The following is a 24,886-nucleotide window of genomic DNA, read 5'->3' as shown; positions in this document are numbered from 1 at the left end:
TTCTCCAGGAAAACCCATGCAACTCTTACCAAATACCTGACAGGGCAAGCCAGAATCTCAAACTCCTATTTTGTCTTGGGTTGGCCAAAATGTTAGCTTGGGATTTTCCGCTGATGGAAAAACCCAAGTGAACTTTTTGGCCAACCTGATACTGTGCCTAACAGTGCTCATTTCCCCTCCCTCATTTCGGACTTTGGGTAAATGCCTGTTTTCAGGGCAGGCAGACGCACGAAGGACGGCACTGCTCTGCTAACTTCCTGTCCCTGTCTTGCAAATGCCTGAGTCAAGCATGGACTGTGCTCATCAGCGAGCAGAATGACAATTGATCCTCTGGCCTCACGGAAAATGGGGCACTTACTTGTCGAGCAGCCCCTTCTGTTTGAGGATGCGGTACACCTCGGCTGAAGTCTGAGGTCCTTGCAGCTTCTGTCCATTCAGCATCTCCTTCTCCAGTTCTTCGATGGTCTTAAAAACAATGAATGAACATAACCTCCTGTAACATCTAGAGCATCACTTAAAAAAAAATTTTTTGGCAGTGCCGCATGGCATGTGGAATCTTAGTTCCCCAACCCGTTCTTCCCCATGACCGCTGCAGTGGAAGCTCCAGTCTTAACCACTGGAATGTCAGGGAAGTCCCTAAGGCATCACTTATTTTAAAAGCAGGGTAAGGGGAGGGGAGCAGTAGGCCAAGGAAAGGGAATAACACACAAGGTAGAGGGCGTAGCCCTGAAGTGCTTGTGAGTGAAGGCAGGTGGGGGTGGGCAGGACAAGCCCCGCACACACAGACTCCGTGCCCTGGACAGCAGCTCTTCCCCAGCCCGGGACCCCCCCAACCCCGGGTTACCTTGCCGGTCCTGGCGAAGGCCTCGGCCACCTTGCGGTTCCGGCCCCCGTAGCAGGTGGTGATGAGATCGGCCACGCCGCAGCTCTCCAGGAATGTGGCCGTGGACACCTGGCCTTTGCAGAAGATCCGGGCGAAGGCAATCATCTCCATGAGCCCCAGGCGGATGACGGCGGCTTTCGTGTTGTCGCCACAGAGAAGGCCGTCACAGAACCCGGCGCCTACGGCCACGATGTTCTGGGGAAGAGACAAGAAGTGGGGAGATGCCGTCATTCACACACACACTGCGGGAGAGAGTGTAGGGGAGACAGGGACGATCAGAGGCAGGGATGCTGGCCGGCTTCCCTGGGTCCCACAGGACCCAGGGTTCCACTCTTGTACTCAGAAAGAAGGAAGGAGGGAGCCGCTCCCATTCATGGGGCAAACAGCCCAGCGCACTCTGGAACCTGGACTCAGAGGGAAGCATCCGCCAGAGAGAGGGAATGGCGCAGAGGCATCTCCAGTTAGATACTGTTTGTACAGACTATCTTTTTTTTTTTTTTTCGAATAAATCAAAGGCTTTATCCAACTATAACACTGAAAGAAAAGTAGTCAAGTCATAAGTGCAGGGCTTGATGAAGTTTCACAAATGACACACTCATGTAACCAGCACCCTGATCAAGGAACAGAAGGTAACAGGTGCCCCAGAAAGCCCCTTCAGCCCCCCCACCGAGTCACCCCAGCACCAAAGGTCACTGCTCTCCTGACTTCTAATGGCACACATTTACTTTCCCTGTCCTAACACTATGTGAGTAGAATCATACAGGATATAACCCTTTGTGTCTATCTTCTCTATCTCAATCCCACATCACATTTGTGAGATTCAGCCGTATTTTAACGCGGGACACATTTATTTCCATTGCAGCACTGTATTCCACTGTGCAAAATCAATGCAATTCACCGCTTCAGGGGGCTGGCACTGGGGTAGTTTCCAGTTTGGAGCCACTGCAAATAGCCCTGCTATGACACTAGGTACGTGGCCTCTGGTGACCCCAGGAAGGCATTTTTGTTGTGAGCATCCTTGGGGTAGAAATACTGGGTAACGATGGATGCATACGTGTAGATCAAGTTTCTGCCTTTTGTTTCATTTGATAATCCCTAAATTAGCAATGGTGAAGCGCTGGCTTATTGTGTTGCTCTCTGCTGGACACCAGGCAGCTCGGACACAGACCTGCCTCTTCAGAAGCTGATCGCCTAGTTCGGGATCAGCAAATTAGGGCCAAATGACTGCTTTTGTAAGTCACACTGTACTGGAAACTCGGCACCCCTGTTCAATGACGTATTGTCTGTGGTTGCCTTTGTGCTGTCAATGGATTTGAGTAGTCATGCAGAGACTCATAAGGTCTGCAAGATCCACATTTTCTATGAGGCTCTTCTGGAAAAAGTTAACCACTCCCAACTTAACAGGGAGATAAACTGTGCACAAGTCACAGTGATGCTCAGCAGAAAGTGATGTTATTCCATAAGAGGCAATGAAGGCCAGGTGTCAGTTCAACTCACGTGAACTGAGCAGGGGCTGTGGGAAGCCCCGCTGGGCCCTGGAGGGGCGGAGGCTGCCTTGGGGTGGGTATGGGGTGGGGAAGCTGAAAGAGATGTAGAGCTTGCTCTCAAGGAGTTGACCGTATCATTGGGAAAAGACATAGAAAAGCACATCAAGAGACAGAAGGATTGGAGTATGTGGAGAAGCTTCATTACAAAGCAGGGAAGCCTGCACAGAGGAGGTGGCATCCGAGCTGGGTCTCAGATCCTATGTAAAACCAGACAGTCACATACGCCTGTGTGGTAGTGGGGGACACTCCTTTGGGACACCGGTCAAGCCCTCAGGTTTCTGGCCCTTTCTACATTACTAGCTTCCTCTTCAAAAACACTCAATGCAGGAAAAATGCAAGTATTCTGTCTCCATCTAACCACACAAGCATTTTTTTCCATAATGCCTGATGCCTGTATAGGGATTTGTGCCTTAAGAGATCTTAAAATATGAATCCAGTTAGTAACAAATGGGAAATAAGCTAAAAGAAAATAAGCCCATTCCTCCTCCCTTCACCTGTTTGGGGCCAGCCCAGGGTGTTCCCCGGCTTCTGATCTCTGCCCAGTGTCCCCTCTAAAAGGTCCGGCTGTTCCATCTTAAGTTGGCGGCGCTGAGGAACATCTCCCACTTTGCTACCAGCATCTCTCCAGTTCCTTCACTCTGCCTCTCCTCTCACCTCTGCACACAATGTTGCCAGACGCCAAGCACGCCCAGCCGGGGGTCAGCCTCCCCTCCCATGGCTGCACACGCAGCGGGTGCTTGGGGCTGAAAGTTGCCGCCAGGGAGCAGTTGTGACCCTCAGACTGCACTGCCCATGCCACGGCAGCCCAATGGAGGAAGCCACAGTGTGATGGGAGACGCACAGGCACGACTTCCAGAGGGCCTCCAGTCCTCAGTCTGCTCGGCTGCTGGGTGACCCTGGGATAATCACTCTGCCTCTCTGAGCCTTCTTGGCCTCGGTTGTTAAATTCAGGGCTTGGGTAAGATCTCTCAAGGCCCTTCTGGTGGTGGCATTCCTCCAGGGAAGCTGGCTCAACTGTGGCCCTGCCCTGGGACTGCAGACAGCAGGAAGGCCCTGGGGCAGCAGAGAAACCTAAGGACATGCACGGGGAATGACCACAGAGACCACGAGGCCAGCTGTTGGAAGAGTCCACCAAATGGTTTTATGGAAGTTACCATGGCAACGTGCCCAGGCCTAGGTTCCAGATGGTTAGACTGTTACGATGGCTCTCTGATGCCCCCTGGGCTGTGCCCCTGGTGTCCCCCCTTTCCTCATGACACAACCCATGGGAGTCACTGGACAAACCAGCTCCAGCCAATGTGTATGGACTGGAGGGGAGAGAACAGGGACCTCCTTTCAACAAGGGTCCCTGTATTCAGAGGACAGAAAGACTATTTACAAAGTGCCTACAGCGAGCCCACCAGGCCACCGCCCATGCGGTCTCATCTGAATTCTCACTGGCAACCCCAGCAAGTGTGTGTCTGTCCCCTTAGCTGGTTCAAATGGTAAAAGATCCATTTGAGATGCAGAAAAGATGGGTCTGACCCCTAGGTTGGGAAGATCCCCTGGAGAAGGGAATGGCAACCCACTCCAGTAGTCTTGCCTGGAGAACTCCATGGACAGACGAGCCTGGTGGGCTGCAGTCCACAGGGTCGCAGAGTCGGACACAACTAAGAGACTAACACTACACTTTAGCTGGTTCCCAGGGTCAACAGCTTGCCAAGAACATCCCTCTGGTGACTGACATGGTCGGGACATGCCCCCAGGGCCTGGCTTCACAAGCCCACTGTTCCCCTGACTCTGCTCCTCCCACGGTGTGGCCACCGTGGCCTGGCCATTCCCACCAATCTTGGGGTCTGAGAGACCTTCCTGAGACACCCCTGCAACCAGGTATCAAAGAGAACTGCCCCCTGGGAATTCCCTGATGGTCCAGTGGTTAGGACTTGGTGCTGTCACTGCTGGGGCCTGGGTTCAATTCCCGGTTGGAGAACCAAGATCTTGCATGCTGTGTGGCAGGATTGGAAAAAAAAAAAGTACTAAAAAAAAAAAAAAAAAAAAAAAAGGGCTGCCTCCCAGGCCTGCAGAGAGACTTGGGAGGTAAAAGGGGGAGGCCTGGGAGGACAAAAGATTTATGGGAAAGAATAGTAAAAACAACAACAGCTTCCCTTAATGAACTGTTTCTAAGTACTTCCTATATTATTAACTCATTTAATCTTCACAACACTCCTACAAGGCAGGTTCTGTTACTATGTATAATGTGAGGTGAGGACCCTTGGGCACCTGGGGTAAAGTAGCTCACCCAAGGTCCCACAGTCAGGACCAGTCAGGAGCTGGGTTTCGAACCCTGACAGCCTGGCTCCGTCATCTCTCCTGGGAGCAGATCACACGAGGCTGCTCCAGCCAGCAAGTGGAACACACTGAGGGGCTAGGACAGCAAGATCTGAACTTTCTAATAGGAAGAGCTGACCCCAATCAACAGGAAATACTGAGGCGAAGGGGTGAGCTCTTGGTCACTGGAGGCATCCAAGGAGGAGCTGTATGGATGAGCCCTTAGCTGCCAAGCAGTGCTTCTGACCTTCTGCTCAGAGAAAAGGCAGAGGAGAGTGCCCCCCCTCCATGGTCTGGGGGCACACAGGTAGGGACCACTTCCCAGTTTCCCCTGGACGTCTGACCTCCCCACCTAGGGGAGCAGAGGGCCACTGCAGAGTCACCCCTCCCTCCTCAGGGGACCCAGGGCCAGTTTAATCACCTTAAGATGGATCTTGAAATCTTCCCTCTCTCCCCTACCACTTATCACTGTCAAAAGAAAAATAAACACACTGAGGCAGTCAGATCGTGTGTGAATAGCAGCCAAGCAGATGTCCTCTGAGATCGCTCAGCTGTGAAATTTATCATTATCTGCTGTGCATTCAAATCTGCTTTAAAGTATTCTAGAGCTAAAAATACCGTGATTTTCAGAAGACAGACGTGCTGAAGCCCTTGCCCATGCCCCGGGGGGTGGCAACACTCAGAGGCACCCTTCCTGACCTGCTGTCTTTGCAATCCTGCATCACAGCGGGTCGACGGGGCTCACTGTCTTTTGTTCCCACCCAAACTGTAAAACTGGAGGAGCAGCCCACGCTACCTGCAGATTATGCAAACACTCCCACCACCTTGGAAGAGCTGCCCCACTGAAACCCAAGTCAGAATTTTCTGAGTCCATCTGACTCTTCCCAAGGTCACCTCCAAGTGCATCCAACCTAGAGGAAACCTGCAGAGTGGAGGCTAACTAACTGCAGGCAAGGTATCACCTGTGGTTTGTAGGTCAAGCCCTGAGTAAGGTCACCCATCTGAAATGTCCAGGAGGTCCAAGGTCAAGTCCACACTCAGCCCCACAGGTTGGGCACCCTGATGAGAGGTACATGTTTGATACCTGCTCGTCCAACAGAGTGGCCACTAGACCTTGAGACTCACGAGACTCATGTGACTACTGAGTCTGAAATGCTGCTACTGTGACTCTGAAACAGAATTTTGAATTTTTTTAAAAAGTTTTAATTTGCATGTAAATGCAAACAGCCACATATGCTACTGGGTGCTAGCTGGAGCCCTGGCTAGAGACTGCACCAGACTGACCCACAGCACATTCATCACAGCCAAAGGCCTGGAGGAAACCCACACACCCTACAACTAGGGTGGTGAGCCTCAGCACAGACCGCCCTGCAGAGGACACTGTGCATCTGCGGCACAGGTGATGGGTGTCTCTCCCAAAATACTCTCCTCTTCTAGAGCCTGAGTCCCTGATTTTCATGCAAGTGTGTTTTTCCCAGGGGGGTGGAAAAATTCTCAACCTCCCTTGCAGCAGGGAGTACAATTAAGTACTGCTGCTGCTGCTGCTGCTGCTGCTGCTGCTGCTAAGTCGCTTCAGTCGCGTCCGACTCTGTGCGACCCCATAGACGGCAGCCCACCAGGCTCCCCCGTCCCTGGGATTCTCCAGGCAAGAACACTGGAGTGGGCTGCCATTTCCTTCTCCAATGCATGAAAGTGAAAAGTGAAAGGGAAGTCGCTCAGTCGTGTCCGACTCTTAGCGACCCCATGGACTGCAGCCCACCAGGCTCCTCCATCCATGGGATTTTCCAGGCAAGAGTACTGGAGTGGGGTGCCATCTCCACAATTAAGTACTAACTGCCTATTAAGATGAAGCCAGGGACTTCCCTGGCAGTCAGTGGTTATTAAGACTCTGTCTTCCCTTGCAGGGGGTGTGGGTTCAATCCCTGGTCAGGGAGCTAAGATTCTACATGCCACAGGGTATGGCCAAAAAAATAAAAAATAAAGCCAAATGTTACACTGCAACTCCCCAGAATGCCTTAAAAGACAGCTGTCCCATGCCCTTTGTCTTTGTTTCTTTTTTCATCCTGTTGCCTAGAAGGCAGATGTGATGGTTGGAGCCCTGGTCACCATCTTAGAACATGAGGACAAGGGTCATTTCTCATGAGCTGGAGGGAGCCTGGGTCCCTGAGAATTTTGTGGAGTGGAATATTCATATGGAATTAGGATTTCTGCACAAGAAAGAAAGTTCTACCTTGTTCAGTCCCCATTATTTTGGGTCTCTGTTAATGAAACAATCTTGATAAACCATTTATTAAAAATAACAGGTTGAGCTAAATACTTATGATTTTTATACTTTTCTGTATGAAGAACATCTTAAAAGTTACATGAAAAAATACACCCCAACGGAAAGAAGCCAGACACAGAGGAGTACATACTGTATATGTGTATTATAAAAATTCTACAGTGAACAAAAGCAGATTGGTGGCTGCTGGTTTTCGAGGGAGGAGTAAAGTATAAAGACACTTATGGAGTTGCCTAGGGTGATGGAAATGTATTTGAGTGATTAAGTTCAGGGTGTATATACCCAACTGTTAAAATCTATTGTATCATGTATTTAAATCAACACCGTTTAATGTACATGGATTATGCTTAAATAAGTTTGGTTCAGTCACTCAGTCGTGTCTGACTCTTTCTGACCCCATGGACTGCAGCATGCCAGGCCTCCCTAAATAAAGGTGATATTTAAAAAAAAATACTCACTTACCAATTAAGAAATTAATGTAGTTAAGAGATGAAGGACATTCTGAAGGGTGTAAGATGCACTGATACAAAATGATTTTGTATAATTCCTTTGAATGTTCTTTTTCTTTTAACATTGTAGGGAGATATTATCTTTCTTTCTCTCCCCGCCCCACCTCACCCTTTTTTTTTTTTTCTTTTTTGGTACCTCAAACGCCTTCACGTTTTTGAGCATGAAAAAAGTGTACTTAAAAATTTTTTTAGAATAGAGAACATGACTAAAGGTTGTTAATGTGAAAAAAGTAAAACATCCAAAAAAGAATGATTATATGTGTATAACTGACTCACTTTGCTGTTTAGCAGAAATAAACACAACACTGCAAATCAACTAAAGTTCAAAAAATTTTTTTAAAAAGGTAAAACATAAACTACTTGAAAAGTAAGATGCACTTGTTTTAAAAGGGGGGACATGCCCATACTTGTGCTTGCTAAAAAGACTGGAAGAGTAGATAACAATCATTAACAGCAATTATCTCAGGATGCAGAGATCCTCAGTCATTTTTACTTTCTTCTCTACACCTCTCTGTAGTATGGAAGAATACTACAGAGAGGTATAATCAGGAAGAAAACAAAACTATTAATTATGTAATTAAGGAAAAATAGGCCCATGTGCCCTTGCTGGGCAGGCTCTAGCAAGAGAGGACTTCATTTCATTCAACCGCCTGGACACAAACGAGAAAAGTCAGGTCATCCAGAGTAACCACAGAACCCCTGACGGATTCTTCAAACCCACGTTCACCTTCTGACCGAGCTAGTATTTGCTACATTTGAGTCATTCACTCTTTGGCACTCTGCCTCCTTATCGATCCGATGGGATGGTTAGCCTCAGTTACTGCCCAAGAACCTGCCTCTCAGTTTTTAAAGCTCCCAGCTCTGATGCAGGCTGGCGGGAATGATGGTAACCACTCCTGGTTGAAAGGAAAGCCAGGGGCAGGATGATAAATGGTTCTCAATCCCCATCTACCTCTGCCCCCAATGAACCACTCTGTCATGGTAGCAGGAGGCTTCTTGCCAACAGAACTGAAAAGCCGTGCCCAGTTCAGAAGCAGGGCCAGCACGTGGTTCCACCCGCAGAAGCTTCTCCAGGGCCCTCAATCTAGACTCTTTCTTCTCTCCCACCCTCTTCCCCTGCACCTTTGTTCTGGGTGGGTTTTCAGAGCTTCTCCATCCACCACCCAAAATAACCCAGTCACTTCATGACAGTTTTGGAGCACATGGGCCGTGCTGAGCAGTGAGACCACCCATTAGTTTAATGAAGGTCTATTAAAAACGCATAAAAATCTCACCCAATAATAATAAAGAATGCAGCCAAAGCCAGCATCTTCAATGTATAACAGGCTGCGTGCAAAGTGAGAGTTCCCTGCCAGCATTTGGAAAGATGAACGCGGGCTGCCTGGGGGCCCAAGTCTTTCATTGACTTCAATTTTTAAAACTCTCATTGTATGGAGACGTGACTACACATACACACGCGACATTAAGTGGTTTTAAATTATTACTAGAAGAAAAGACGTATAATTTGCAGAGAGCCTGAGAAGGTGCCCTATGGATGGGTCTCCCTGCATTCTTTTGATCTTTGCAATTTTCACCTGACAAAGTAAGGTGAACGTCAGATTAATTTCCTTCCCTCGGTGCTCAAATTCTTGAAAAGTAGCTTCTGCTACAAAAGAAGTGACTCCAAAGTGACTCAAAGGGGTTATTCACTCACAGGGAAGCTCTGTATTTTCCCTTGTTTTTGATATGGCAGCTCAGGCAGCTCTGCTTCCAAGGGGAGAATGTACAGAAGTTATAGCCCTGTTGGCTACTGCCCACTGTCAGGACAGAGAGGAACCCCAATCATGACTTCCTTCTGAGATTTTTTTTTTCATGTGGACCATTTTTAACGTTTTTATTGCATTTGTTACAATATTACTCCTGTTGTTTATTTTTGGTTTTTCGGCTGCAAAACATGCGGGATCTTAGCTCTCCCACCAGGGGACGAACCTGTACCCTCTGCAGTAGAAGGAGACATCTCAACCACTGGACCACTAGGAAATGTGGTCACACATTTTGTGGTCCGTTGTGGTCAGGTCAAGTTCCCTGACCACAACTTTTAAAGGCAGAGGGTTACAAGTCAGGAGCCCAAGTCCAAACATGGAAATTTCCCTTGACTGTCTCAAGTCACTAGACGACAGAAGCTGCCTCTTTAATCTGATCTTTTCCCTTTACAGGCAAAGATTAAGCTATTCTTAGAAAAACCTGCCTGCAGCAGATTGTTTTTTCTTCTTTAAAAACAACAACCAACCATACCATCAAACCAATAGATCATCCAGAGTGACCAAGTTCCTCTTCCTGCTCAAGATAACACGTAGGAGAAATGTAGGAATTATAGAGTACTTGGCTTCCAGGTAAGACTCTACAATCAGAGTATGCCCCTGGCTTTCCAAATGTTCATGCCGTCCACTTCCCAGAGAACAAACTAGCACAGTGCTCCCAGATTTACAAACAGAAGCCCGCCATGATTGCGAGAGGAAATCTAACCACCCAGGAAGGGCTGGGGCCGAGCGGGAAGTGACAGACAAGGCTGCCAATTCACTATTCTCCCCAGGAGTCCGAGCGCAGAACACAGAGCTCATTCTTAGGATGGGGTGCAATGGCGCTGGCAGTGGCCCTGCGTGAGGACGCCTCCCGTAAGCAGAAACGACAGGGCTGCTTTACCTTCAGGGCCCCACACAGTTCAACCGTGTCTGCGTCATCCACCACTGTAATTCGAAAATTTGGAGTCTGTAGAAGTTCTTTGAAGAGAAGGCCGTTCTCCATTATCTTGCTGCCTATTGAAAGGTTAGAAAAAAAAGGAAATTAATAATGGCCTCTCATCTTAACTTTCACATCTAACACAGTTTAAAATGAGTTTTGGACTTCCCTGGTGGTCCTGTGTTAAGACTCCGTGCACTCAATGCAGGGGGCACAGGTCCATTCCTGGTTGGGCAACTAAGATCCCCTCATGCCCTGGGGTGTGACCCAAAATTAAAAAAAAAGTTTTTTTAAGCCAATAAAAAATCTTTTTAAAAAGACCTTTTTCTCATTACAAAAGTGACATATGTTCCTGATAGGAAATTTCATAAAGTCATAGGACTAGAAATAGAAAATTAAAATATTCCACAATCCCACCACAGATAAAATCAACAATTTGACATATATCTTTAACTTACCAAAATTGAAATATACATAGTTTTTCTCAATTGAGAACATAATGTGGATTTCACAATCAGCTTTCTCCCATTTACGGCAGGAATAATTTTCAGTGATATCCTATATTTTCTACATTATTTTATTAACAAATGGCTGCTTTGTATTTTATTGCATATATGCATAATATTTTATCTAAGTGTCTTTCTATTGTTTGAGATCTAAAATTGTTGCAACTATTTCCTACCATAAACACTTAGAGGCTCCGTCCACAGGAAGTACCTCCCTTTCCACCAATGCTAGGACTAACCTCAGTATGTGCCTGGACTCAGTGGATGAGGCAATTTCCCCACCCTTGGGGTCAGTCACATGACTGGCTTTGGTGAAAGTGAAAGTGTTAGTCGTGGACTTAGCCTGCCAGGCTCCTCTGTCCATGGGGTTCTCCAGGCAAGAATACTGGAGTGGGTAGCTATTCCCTTCTCCAGGGAATCTGCCTGACCCGGGGATCGAACCTGAGTCTTCGGCATTGTGGACGGATTCTTTACCACCAGAGCCAGTTACATGACTGGCTTTGGCTAGTGGGACCAGACCTGACACAGCAGAATTTGAAGCCCATGTGTGCAGCAGCAGGGCTGTTCCCACATCCATCTGCCTTTACTGTGGGAACACACCCAGCTGGCCTGCTGGACCCCACAAGAAGATAAGAAGGAGCACAGCACTGCCTCCCAGTGGACCCACAGATGTGTCAGCTCTGCTTATTTTGGATGCCACTAAGAATTCAGGATTATTTGTTACTTAGCATCACTATGGCAACAGAGAACTGATACAACATCAACAAACATGTTCGGTGACTCAATTGGTGGAGGATGGAAATGCATTCAAGGGCTCCTTATTTCTGCTCCCCATTGGGACCATGCCTGGAATGATGTGGAGGATCAGTCCTTTTCACATGTTACTTTTCTATTTATAGAGACTTTCAGTTCAAAACAAAACTAAAACTTTACACATAGAGCCTGATGTGAGATCTGCTCTGGTTGGTGGGGTGTGAGGTGGCGCTCAGCTCTGGAAATCAGGACGATAAAATTCGCCAGCTCGGTCCTGGCTCCCACGTCATGTTCTCCACACAGAGCTGGCAGAAAGCTCCCCCGGGGACCACGGCACTTGGGCTCTTCCAGCCTTGAGTTTCCTGAGCCTGTCTCCCAAGCTTGTCTGCACATTACAATCACCGGGAGATCTTTAAAAACACCAAAGGCCAGCCACACCCCAGCATCCATTAAATCACAAGCTCTGGGGTCAAGCAGGCATCACTAATTTCTGACACTCTCCTAGTGACTTCCATGGGCAGACAAGTTTGAAAACCTCTGATGTGATCTCTAACCTCATGAGTAAAACACTATGGTACATTCAGCACTGTCATGAGGTTAAAGAAGAATGAGGTGTGCAAACTGCCTATTAGTTACAATAAGCACACAAAGGTCTATATAATCACAATGGGATCGTGATATTTACATGCCTATGACTGACTTGCCCCACTCACACACAGGAGGCCCCAAAGAGGTTTACTGAGTTGCCCTCGGTCACACAGCTAGTAAGAGGCAGAGCCCAAATTCTAACCCGGGTGCTCTGGCTCCAGGACCTACATGACCTCTCTCCATGCTGTGCTCCACTCAGGGGCAGGAAGACAGAAGCAACAGACAGACATTACAGTTAGAGCCACAGTCTCCCACTGCAGGAAAAAAACACGGGATATTCAACAAAATTACACTCAGAAGTAATATAATATCAAAATGATCCAGGGGAGGCCTTCCCCAGTGGTCCAGTGGTTAAAATTTCACCTTTCCAATGGATGGGGTGTGGGTTTGATCCCTAGTCGGGGAACTAAGATCCTGCATGCCAAAAAATAAAATGAACAAAGTTCAGAGACGAGTAGAGAGAGGGTGGGAAACAGATGAATAAGGCCAGCCAGCAGTTAATCATTATTAAAGATGGGCAGTGTGGGGTCCTAATACAGCTCTCTCTACTTTTGTTTGGTTTAAGGACATTTTCCATCATAAAATGTTTAAGATAGCTACACCGGATACTCAGAAACATTTTCTATTCTACAGGCCACTGCTATGATGTCATTTAGCTGAATGCTCGTTCGTCCAAATATTAGAAATATCCTCTGTTTGAGCAAACTGTCCTCTTCCTTTTATAAACAGCCCTCCAGACCAGCAGCACTGTCTCATCACCTGGGCTGGGTAAAGCAGCCCCAGAACCACACCATGATGCATTCATGGTCTTTCTCTTCTGTCCCTCACCATGGGCCACTTCCAGGTGCCTGCAACTCGAAGGGGGCTCAAGAGCAGCACAGACAGGCCCCCACTCCCTCTAAGCTACTTGGATCGAGCCAGCAGCAGCTCCGAGTAACTGGACACGCGGAGGGGAGCAGAGCATTCTCCATCTGTCACCGATACAAGGTGGCATCTGCTGGTGCCTCTGTGCTGCAAATTCCACACGGGGTTCATTAGAGACGTGAGTTTGATTTACAGGAGTCTCACATTCTCTCAAACGCGCTTTTATTTATTTTATCCTCTTCCATTATGGTTTATTACAGGATATTGACTCTAGTTCCCCATGCTATACAGTAGGACCTTATTGTTTACCAATTTTATATAACAGTGTGTATATGCTGAACCCAACCTCCTAATTTATCCCTTCCCCACACCTCTTTTCCCTTTGGTAACCACTGTTTTCTATGTCCGTGAGTCTGTTTCCATTTTATAAATAAGTTCACTTGTGTCATATTTTAGACTCTACATGTAACTGATATCAAATGATATTTCTCTTTCTCTGTCCGACTTACTTCACTTAGTATGATCATCTCTCAGTCCAATCATGTTGCTGCAAATGGCATCAAATGTTTACCCTTTAAATTTTTAAATCTTCTAAGTCATGGGAAAGCATTGACCGTATTATTATTATGATCAATGTCTTAGGCAGTGATGAGGCAAGAAGGGACCTAGGACATGTGATCCAGAACAAGGAATGCCCATCAGCCATGTGGAAGGGCTTATCAAACTCAATATGAACCAAAAGACAGGAAAATCCCCCTTCTCTTCCACACCAAATTTTGGAGATAATCAACCTATTTAATAAGACTCCTTCACATCCCACATCTCAGTCCATAATTCTCTACTGTTTGTGTACTAAGAAGCTCCTTCCACAAAGAAGGGGCTTATGTATCCTTGACATTTAGCACCACAACTGATATAGAACAGACTTTGAACAGTATTTGCAGGCTAAGTAGACAGCTCAAACTCTGTGAAGTCATTCCCACAAAGGGGGCTCTCACCACCAGGGGGCACCATGGCTCACAGTGCCTGTTTGACCCACGTCCCCAGGTTGCTTTCATGGCAGCCGAGATCCAGCCCAGGATCCTGAACTGCACTTCGTGGCCAGGTCCCTCTAGACTTCTCCTTTAGACTTGCAATGTCTCCTACGACACTGACATTTTTCAAGAGTGTGGGCCAGTCGTGGGACTTCCCTGGCGGTCAGGTGGTTAAGACTCTGGGCTTCCAAATGCAGGGGGCGAGGGTTTGATCCTTGGCTGGGAAACTAAGATCTCATATGTGACAAGGTGCTGCCCCCCCCAAAAAAAACTGTGGGCCAGTTGTTTTGTACCATGTCCCTTCCTTTGGCCTTGTCTAATATTTCCTGTTGATTAAATTCAGGTTATATAAGAAAATTTAGAAAATATCACTTTCCTGTTCTATCTCACTGAGTATTTTATCTAATTTAATTCAGATCACTCTTGCCAGTCATGGTCCAACCCACAGAGGCAGCAGAAGCAATGTGTAAACAGAAGCCAGAGAAACAGATGTGACTTCCGTGCGTTTGTCTGTCTTTACAAAGTAAATAAGCCTGATGCACCCACATGGGAGCTTTCCTATAATAAGGCTAAGAGGCAGGCAGAAATCCTAGCCAAAATCTATTAGTTTAAATTTGGAGATGAAGTCTGTCTCAACCCTACAGAATGACTGGGGTTAACTGGCCAATCCCAACCAAATAACTAGCAAATTGATTACTAGCAAATAGGACTAAGCTGGAAAAAGTAGCTAATAATTATTTTTGAAAAATTAAAGTGACTACATAACAGTTTCACAGGCTACATTAAAATCATAGATGAATAAAAGAACTAAAAGAATAAAGAAAAGAATAAAACCTAGCACAGCCTAGCATACATATGCAATTTTTTTTTTTTAATGGAAGGATACTTAGGAACTACCGACAATGATTTCCTTTGAGAAGACGGAGTAGGTCTTAATTTTAATTTCATACCTTCTTGTACTGTTTGAATTTTCTTTAGTGCTTAGTTGCTTCAGTAGTGTCCAACTCTTTCATGACTCTGAAGACTGTAACCCACCAAGCACCTCTTTCCATGGGATTCTCCAGGCAAGAATACTGGAGAGGTGGAGAAGGAAATGGCAACCCACTCCAGTATTCTTGCCTGGAGAATCCCATAGACAGAGGAGCCTGGCAGGCTACAGTCCATGGGGTCACAAGAGTCGGACATGACTTAGTGCAGTCTCACCCCAGAGATCCTGCCACATATACCACAAAAACCAAACATCCCCCAGTGACCTTGGCCCCACTGTTCCAATCACTCCCAGGTGGGAATTCAGGCACATGTCCACAGAGGTCACAGACAACATACATACGGTTCTGTTATGTCCCATATATTACCCTTTCATGTCCCAAGGAAGACATTTTCGCTTAGAGATTTTCATTTAGTGTATCTTTAAAAAATCTTGTGTTAAACTTGCCTCCATCTTTTTCTTGGGTAAGGACAACCCAGAAATGGCCCTTTTGTGTCTGTGATGTTGCCATTCACAGCTTTCTTGATAGGCCTAGTACGGTCTTGAGAACAGGGTTGCTGTATGCTGAATGTCAGATGGTAGCTCTTAGCTTTGCCTGTCTTAGGTAGGTATGCTGTGCATTTTTTATTGGTGTACCATGTTTGATTTGTCCCTAATACCTTTGAAGTTTTTCTGAGAAATGAAATAATGCAACATGAACTTATTAAAATACATTTTAAGCCTTTAAAAACAAAAAGAATACTGGAGCGGGTTGCTGTGCCGTCCTGCAGGCGACGTGCCTGACCCAGGGCTGGAACCCACGTCTCCTGAGCCTCTGCGGGTAACTCAGCACTAGTGCCACCTGGGAAGCCCCTGAATGTTATTAGCTGTACTTATTGCTTTTATAAAGATCAACCTGGGTAGTGTTATTATAGGTCATTTTGTTTCCTTCCTTTTACCATTTGTGACACCTCTGCTCTCCAAAATTATTATTTCTCACACACACACCCCCCCCAAGTGCCCAGACATATGGGATTGTCAATGGAATGTTATGCAGCTATAAAGACACATGCTGATTGAAGTAAATGAAGCAATTATCAAAAGAGTATATTAACAACTACAACCACAGTTCAGCACAAGTAGAAAAAAATAACAAAAATTAAATGAAACTTGAAATCGTTTTCCTAAATCAGAGAAAGACAAATATCATATGATATCACTTATATGTGGAATCTAAAAAAAGAATACAAACAAACTTATTTACAAAACAGAAACAGAGTCACAGATATAGAAAACAAAGCAATGGTGTGGGGAGGGGGGGATAAATTAGATGACTGAGTTGGGCCTAGACACACCATTACACATATAATAGGTAACTGACAAGAACCTATTATATAGCACAAGGAACACTACTCAATACTCTGTAATGACCTGTATGGGAAAAGAATCTAAAGAAGAGATGGATATAAATAAGTGATTTACTCTGCTGAACAGTAGAAATTAACACAACATTGTAAATCAATTATACTCAAATGAAAATTAATAATCAACGTGCTGTGCTAAGTTAAGTTGCCTCAGTCGTGTCCGATTCTTTGTGACCCTATGGACCGTAGCCTGCCAGGCTGCTCTGTCCATGGAATTCTCCAGGCAAGAATTCTGGAGTGGGTTGCCATGCCCTCCTCCAGGGGGTCTTCCCAACCCAAGGACTGAACCCATGTCTCTTACACCTCCTGCATTGGCAGGTAGGTTCTTTACTAGTGCCACCTGGGCAACCCCTAAAATAATTAAGTTTTAAGAAACGGCTTTCTTTTGATTATCTCTATGTTCCACGGCAATCAGGTAATGTCTGTACAATTACAAATAAAAGAGAAAAAAATTTTTTAAATGTCCTAACTTACATGCATGCATAAAAACATTTTCCCATCCATCCCATCTTATTCAAGAGAGCCTGATCTCTCCCAGAGTTTCCTTTCACGAAGCTGCCAAGGAGAAATGATTCCCATCACTGGTGCATTTGATAAGAGTGGAAGTCAGTCCTGGAGTGGTAGATAAACTTAAATACACCCTGCAAAGCATTCTATGAGCCCTATAACATGGTATGTGGGCACTCAGGAATTCTGAAGCCCTTTTTAAAAGAAATAGACATGTTCACAACACTGATGTTTAAGAATAGAAAGGGCTTTCTGTTTCAGGAACCAGGAGACCCAAGTTCATGTCTGGGTTCTATATTAGCTGCGTGATCTTGGGACAGGGAGCTTACTCTCTGAGCCTCGGCTTATTCCTTTGGAAAGCAGGGATCACTGCCATCAATTTCTAGATCTCCAAGGCATCCAATGAGGCTCCAGATACTGGCACTTATGAGTAAATAAAAGCTAGGTTTCTCTTGGACTGCACCAAACCAGTCAATCGTAAAGGAAATCAACCCTGAATATTCATTGGAAGGACTGATGCTGAAGCTCCAAAACTTTGGCTACCTGATCCAAAGAGCCGATTCACTGGAAAAGCTCCTGATGCTGGGGAAGACTGAAGGCAAAAGGAGAAAGGGGAAGCATAGGATGACATGGTTAGATAGCATCACTGACTCAACGGACATGACTTTGAGCAAACGCTGGGAAATACTGGAGGACTAAGGAGCCTGGTGTGCTGCAGTCCAAGGGGTTGCAAAGTTGGACATGACTTGCTATCCCTGACCCCCACACCCTTCATGCAAGGAGGCAGCTGTCTGCAAGCCAAGAAGAGAGCCCTCACCATAAAAGAAAAGTGTTGGCTCAACCCTGATCTTGGACTTTCTAGCCTTCAGAACTGTAAGAAATAAATTCCAGTTGTTTAAATTAAAAAAAAAAAGAAAAGCTGGGTTTCTCAGGCCTAGGGAGCTCCACCATGAACATAACCATCTGCTTCCTGGTACGAGCAAGCACCCGTGCACTTCTGTGAATAACCTTGCACATCTGCGAATAACCTTGCACGTCTGTGAATAACCTCGATGACGCACTGCCGGGTCGTGGGGAGCCACATGGTCTCCTTGGCTTTACTTTCAGTCCAGAGCCTGTAAAAACGCTTCACGCCCACAGAACAGCCTCCTAAGATAAAATTTCCACCCCACTGAATGTCCACCCCAGGAATGTTAAGGGAGCAGGGAAGAGTTCACTATGGAAAATTCCAGAAATGGAATATGTGCCTGTTAAGACACACAATGTCATATCCCTTTCCCCAGTGGCCCTCACCGATGGTGGTCTCGCAGAACTTGCCGGCGGCCACCTCGTTGGCAATGTTAGCTCCCATCAGCACGCTGATGTCAATGCCCATCTTCTCTCGGATGATGTCAGAAATGAGCTTCAGCCCCTCAGGACCCTCGTCTATGCCCTGCAAGGACGTCAGTGGGTTAGAGGAAAAGAAACCCCTAAGGACAAGAGGCTGGAGACTGCTGCTTTATAAGTCATCTAGATTCAGACCTCCAATGGCATAGGCAACTGAAAAATCTCGTTTCTAAGAGTAAACAGACATAGTGTGCATGTACCATTTAAAGAGTAACAATAAAGTGAAAATGAACAACGTCACCATCCAGGTTAAGAAAAAGAACACGAGGGACACCACTGAAGTCCCCTGGGTCTATTCCCAAGTTTGTGCTTCTCCTCACTAGTGTTTCCTGGTCCCTGCCAGGGTGAACCCCTATCCTCAATGCCATTTATGCCCTGTTCTCTCGTTTTTCTTGTTCTTTCTGTCATATGAAACCATCCCTAAACAGTATGTTATAGCATTACGCCTGTTTTTGAAAGGCTATAAATGAAACTGTGGCCCTCACCTGTGATGTGCTGCTTTGTGCTATATTATTATTTGGGAGATTCACCCATGTGGCCGCATGAATATTTTAGTTCACTCCTGTGTAGTTTCCCATCATTCATTTGTCCATCCTATCGATGACTGACATTTGAAGTGTACTTGCTTTTATAAACATTCACCTACAAACACAGTCTCTCAAGAGGGTTCTTAACCTTTTTTACAACACAGACCTGCCCCTGGCAGTCTGGTGAAGTTTATGGATTCATTCTCAGACTCCATATGCATAAAGCAAAATACAAGATTACCCAGCAAGGCAATTATTTTGAAATACGGTTATGAAATGTTAAAAAAAAACAACCCCTACATTTGTGACAAAGTAATATATGTATTTTCTTATTGCAATTATAAAAAGGTGCCATAGCAGGTCAAATTACTATAATTCCCAAGTAGTTGGGAATAAGTGGTATCTTGAGATATCTGAAGCCATTGTAAAGTAACATGAAAATACCTATAATTTGTATCTACCACAGGGTCAAGGTCCTGCTAACATATTGTCACTGAAACTCTGGCTTGTGGCCTACATTCATAAGTGAAGGAGATGCTCATTTCAGTTAGAGGTTAAAATAAATAAAAATGCAATTCCATCCCTATATTTCGGTCCAAACCTCTTGAATTCTGTAATGTGGGCCTCTGGGGATGGTTTGTGGACTTCTGGTTAAAAAATGCCTTCTCCAGGGAATAAATCCAGGAGTGGGAAATTAAAGATGATTAACTTTCCAGCGAATGTAAACCACATGAGATTTCCCAGGCAAGGGCGGAGCCCCGTGTGATAGACAGGAAGTTCTTTTCTTGCGGGAGCCCAGCACTGTGAACCCTCTCCAGATAGGAAGCAGCCCCTGGTAAACCTGAGTAAAGCAAGGCGCAGGAGGGGACGCATGGTTTTGATTTCCTTCCAGGCATCCTAAAAAAACAAACCCAAAGCAGCCACCCCCTCCCCTCAGCTCCTTTTCCCCAGCAGATGAAAGAGGTACAGAAGTTCCCAGGAGCCCGCACGTGGCGAGGGGCCGCCTCACCTTGATGAGGGTGATGCCCAGAGCATCCTTCGGCACCCTCCCCGTGATCTCGTCGCAGATCCGGTGGATGAACTGGTGGGGGATGACAAACACCAGCAGGTCTGCGTCTTGCACAGCCTCGCCGAGGTTCGCGACAGCAACCTGCCAGGGCAAAGGTGACACGGTTACTTCCGGCCTGAAACACACCTGTCCAAGCCACACACGCGCTGCCCGGGCATCAGCTGTTGCCACTGCGCACAGGAACAGTCGGGTCAGTGTGGGGGTGTGCCACCTTCCCCACTCTGCAACCCAAGCTGGCAGTGCCCTCCCCTCTGCCCCAGCCTGGTTCCCCTTTCCTTAAAATGGGGCTGTAACCATCCTGCACAGTGGTTCTCTATTGCTCCCCAACCCCCAACCCATTTCGGCCCTTCTCTGTTCCCGGGAGGCTGCGCTCTGGGTGCTGTTTTCCCAGCGCCCTCGCCCTCTGCTTTCCAGGTGGCCTCAGCCCAAGGCCGGCGCTACCAGGAGCTCCAAGGTGGGAGGAGAGACAGGTCAGGGCGTGGACCTGCTCCTGGGGCCACCTGCCTGGCTCGCAGGGGTGCTGGCCTGGGCTCCCGTCCAGAGCCCCGCTTCCTGACCTGGTCTGCGTCAGCCCCCATTTCACACCTCTAAGCGTGGCTGGCACACTGGGGCGGCACTAGTCTGTCCCCTTGCCCTTTCAGGGATGGCCGTGGCTTCCTACCACTGCTAATTTCTGGCCACTTCCCTGAGCCCTTCTGGTTCCCTCAACTCTGCCTACGCCTGTCAACAGTCCCACACTAAGCATTTCTACGTGAGTACTTTTGAGAGCACTGTTGTGAAGAATAAATGACACAGAACAGAGTCTGTCACTTGACAGGCACTGAATAAATGTCAGCTATTCTGATGATTATCCTTCAGAGAAGTACGAAGATGGGTTTTAAAATTTCACATGGGCAGGACTTTTCTGACAGTCCAATGGTTAAGACTCTGTGCTCCCAACGCAGGGGACGAGGGCATGGGTTCGATCTCTGGTGGGGAAAATCCCATATGCAGTGTGGCAAAGCCCAGCCCACCCCCACCAGAAAAAGAAAATTAACATGGGCAGAGAAACACAGAGGCAGAGGTGAGGGCACCGATCGTGGACATGGGGGCATATGATCTCTAGCAGAGACTGCCCCTTGTTGCCCAATGTCCGTTCTCCCCTTCTTCCTCAGCAAGAGAACCCCAGTTTGGGGTAAGGCTCATACCTGCCAGGAAAGAAAGCTACACTTCAAGCTTCCCTTGCAGCTAGGTGCTTTGTGTGATAAAGCTCTGACCAATGGTGTAAATGTGCTTGTGGTTTCTGGGAGATGTCTTTGAATTCCTCTTTTGGCCAGAAAAATGCTGACGAGATGGCTGGAGTTTGGGCAGCCATCTTGGACTAAGGAGGAAACCAATGCTGAGATAGTGGAACAGAGTCCCTGCCACCATGATGAATCGTTAATTTTGATGAACGTTCTTTACATAAGAGAGAAAAAGTGCAAGTGTTTACTTTGCTTAGGTTACTGCTATCTTAGGTTTTCTGTCATATGCATTTGAACCTAACTGTAACTGACATAGTTTGGATTAAACATTCCTGGTTCCCCAAATGAAGGAAACTGGATGTGGGTTCTTCTCTGAGGAAGTGCTATCTGCCACAGGAACATCATTCAGAATGGATAAGCCTCCTAGGAAATCTAATGTGGGAGTTGTGATGGAGGTGCCAACTCCTCGATAACATTTCTACTCCCCTTTCTCCATAACTACAGAGCTGCAAGCTGGTCACTGGTCACCGAGCATGCAGAAGTGCATTTCCCAGCAGCCTTGCAGATATGCAAGGTCAAGGACCAAGTTTCTGTCAGTGGAATGAGAGATGGAGCAGTGCATACCACTCAAGATCCAGAGTCCTTCAAACAGGGGCTGCTCCCTCCACACTTTCCCTTCTCCGCTTTTGTGCTATTTGAAAACCCAAGTGGGACCAAGAATAATGGTGTGAAGCAAAGCTGCTGGACTGCTGTTATGTGAGAGGGAAATAAATCTTTGTTCTTTAAATTACATTATTGTGTTTTTTTACAGCTTAGTCTAGTCTCTTAACTAATGTATGTGCAAGACTTACTACCTCACTCAAAGAATTCCCCAAGAAAATCTACCTGGCATTACTTCACTCACCCCTCCCTTTGGCTGGTATGGAAGACCTGTAATTTACCACCTGGCCTCCATTCTCTTTCTTGCTGGCAAAAATGCCTCTAAATTTCATTTCAAAAGCTACTGCTTCACCACTTTAACTATGCAGTTTGGGTGGAAATGCCCACCCCACCCACTCCATGAATGGTCTTTTAAGTTATTCAGGTCAATGGACAAATAAAACGATGGGAACCAATGTTTGCTGGGGTTTCTGAGAAACAGTTGCTTTCTTTACTCTTCTGCACCAGCTACTGTGTCTTTCCTTGATCAGTATGGAATGATGGTGCAAGGTCTGGAACAGTTGCAGCCATTTTACAAATGTGAGGGGTAGAACCTAGACCTGCCAAGGGGCTCCAGTGTGAATGAAGGCAGAGTAGAGAAACAGGAAAAAAAACAGGGCCTTGTTGATATTACTTAATCCACTGTTTTAGGCTGCACCTGAAACCGACCCTACCTGAATTTTTAGTCACATGACCCAAAACATCAGCTTAAGCTGACTTGAATGGCAACGCAGAGAGTCCTCCCCATAGAATGACTAAGCTCATAACACGAAGCTTAGCATTTCTCTCTCTTTATTCACATACTCCAGGCGGAGGAAAACCTGCCTTCCTCTTCAGAGGGGCTTCTCCGGTTTGGTAATCTAGGCTAGGCAGTAAGGATTTCCTTGGCATCTGGATATTTCGCCTCCTCCAAAAAAAGCAGTTTCTTATTCTAAGCCATCAGCCTTGATGCTGAACCACAATTGCTGTCTGCCTCTCGTTGACAAGGCTCATTATGCTCTTACACATTTGCCTGTGGTCCCCACCAGTCTCCGCCCCCCAGCCTTCATTAGAACTCGGACCACTCCCCTCCCCCTGGGGTTACTGGCCTCACTTAAGCAGGGACTTCTGTTCTTGACCCCCTTCTCACACAGAGCCTGGCAGCCTGAATTTTAATGAAAACATTTCTTCTCTAGACCTATTGTTTCTCCACTTCCCCATCCACCTCCCTGCCCCGCCAGCCCCCGGAAAACACACACCCTTTCTCTCTTCAGGGCGTTTCCTGACCTAGTAAGATGTAAAAGACACCAGAACCAGAGAAAAGATGGAAAAGATGAACATTTGGGTCCCGTGTCAGCAACTGATCGGCTATGGGACCTGCACAGACGACTCCTGTTCACTGAGCACAGTCGCCCTGGCTACAGAACAGAATAACAATCACTTTTCTGGGACTTCGCGGTGATACAATGGTTAAGAATCCACTTCCAGTGCAAGGGACCTGGGTCTGATCCCTGGTCAAGGAACTGAGATCCCACATGCTGTAGAGCAACTAAAGATCCTGCATGTCTACACTAAGATCCAACACTGCCAAGTAAATACTTTAAAAAAAAAAAAAAAATCACCTTTCCTGGGGTGAGATGGGGAGGGAGGTGGGAGGTAGGCACAAGAGGGATGGTTTATATGTATACCTATGGCTGATTCATGTTGATGTATGGTAGAAACTGTAAAGCAATTATCTTCAATTAAAAATAAAGTTAATTATAAAAAAAGAAACCATCACAATATTGTAATTATCCTCCAATTAAATATTTTTAAAAATCACCTTTCCTACCAGCTACTTCACAGAGCACTTTCAAAATAATATAGATAATAGCACTCTGCAGTGATATGAAATAAATGAGAGACATTACTCATCAGAAAAATCCACTGGCCACCTATCAATTCTTAACCTAAGGCATCAGCCCACGCTATGTCCTCTGTGACGAAATACTCCCATGGAAGCTGCCAGCTGGCCCGGGATTTCTTCCCATCTTTTCCGATTCCTTTTTCAACAAATCAAAGAAGACTGCAGCTGGCTGGGTGTGTTGGGTCCCTGGGACAATATGCCTGGGGACTCCCTCAGCACGCAAAGACGTCCTTCCATTGTCCTTGTCCAAGCACTAAGGGTTTAACCCACAGAAGCAACATGTGACCCGAGCTGTGCTTGTACGGTGCACACGGCCGTCATTCCTGCTACAGAGAACCAAAATAAGCTCTCCTCAACAAACACAATAAATTGAATATCCTCTTTCAGAATGACAGCTTTAGCTAAGCCTCTATCCTATCTTTTACTCTGAGCCAAATCAGGACACTGCTTTGGAAATGCTGACCTATTTCACGGGCCTCCTGCCAAAATCTTCCTGAGGCTGTCCACCACTAAAGGTTCCCGAAATGCTTTGAGAAAGACTATTCAGAGCAAACGGGCTTGTCTGGCATTGGCCAGGAGGACAGGAAACCCAATTAGAATGAAGGCATCACGGCTGGTCCATCTGATGCCCAGTCTTTCAGGAATCCAGGGCTCTTGGTTCACGTTATTAAAAATGTTTAAAAACTAATACTAAATAAAATAAAGTCATTTAAAACAGAGCCAATAACGGGTTCCCTAGTCTGGGGGTTAAAAATTTGCCTGCCAATGCAAGGGATGTGAGTTTGATTCTGGGTCTGGGAAGATGCACAGGTCACAGAGCAACTAAGCCTGTGCACCACAACTTCTGAGTCCAAACTGTAGAGCCCAAGAGCCCCAATTACTGAAGCCCACATGCCTAGAGCCTAGAGCCTGTGCTCTCCAAGAGAAGCCCCTGCTCTCCGCAACTGGAGAAAGTCCGTGTGCAGCAACAAAGACCCAGCACAACCAAACATTAAATAAATAAACCTTTAAAACAGAGCCAGTAAAGTCTATGGGCCAAGCCTGAAGGTTCTTCTCTTCCCCCCTGGGATAGCTATCACTGTGCAGCCCGTGGGCTTCTTGACCCAGTTCCACCAGCAGTTAAGTAACTGGGCACCCCAGGCCACTGGC

The 24,886-nt window shown here is 46.5% G+C and overlaps 1 protein-coding gene across 1 annotated transcript in view; it reads right to left on the bottom strand.

Moving 5' to 3' along the window:
- GPD1L (glycerol-3-phosphate dehydrogenase 1 like) overlaps nucleotides 1–24,886 on the bottom strand; it is a 63,836-nt gene that overhangs the window by 7,198 nt on the left and 31,752 nt on the right. Inside the window, exons 3-7 of the mRNA XM_055558765.1 lie at nucleotides 19,871–20,011; nucleotides 18,242–18,380; nucleotides 10,210–10,322; nucleotides 845–1,078; nucleotides 359–465 (exon numbers count right to left, since the gene is read on the bottom strand). Of these exons, the coding sequence (XP_055414740.1) occupies nucleotides 359–465; nucleotides 845–1,078; nucleotides 10,210–10,322; nucleotides 18,242–18,380; nucleotides 19,871–20,011 (734 nt within the window). The remainder of the gene's footprint in view (nucleotides 1–358; nucleotides 466–844; nucleotides 1,079–10,209; nucleotides 10,323–18,241; nucleotides 18,381–19,870; nucleotides 20,012–24,886) is intronic.

The sequence above is a fragment of the Bubalus kerabau genome, chromosome 20, assembly GCF_029407905.1.
Source record: "Bubalus kerabau isolate K-KA32 ecotype Philippines breed swamp buffalo chromosome 20, PCC_UOA_SB_1v2, whole genome shotgun sequence".
Taxonomy (NCBI): Eukaryota; Metazoa; Chordata; class Mammalia; order Artiodactyla; family Bovidae; genus Bubalus; species Bubalus kerabau.
This window is presented reverse-complemented; position numbering and strand designations above follow the sequence as displayed.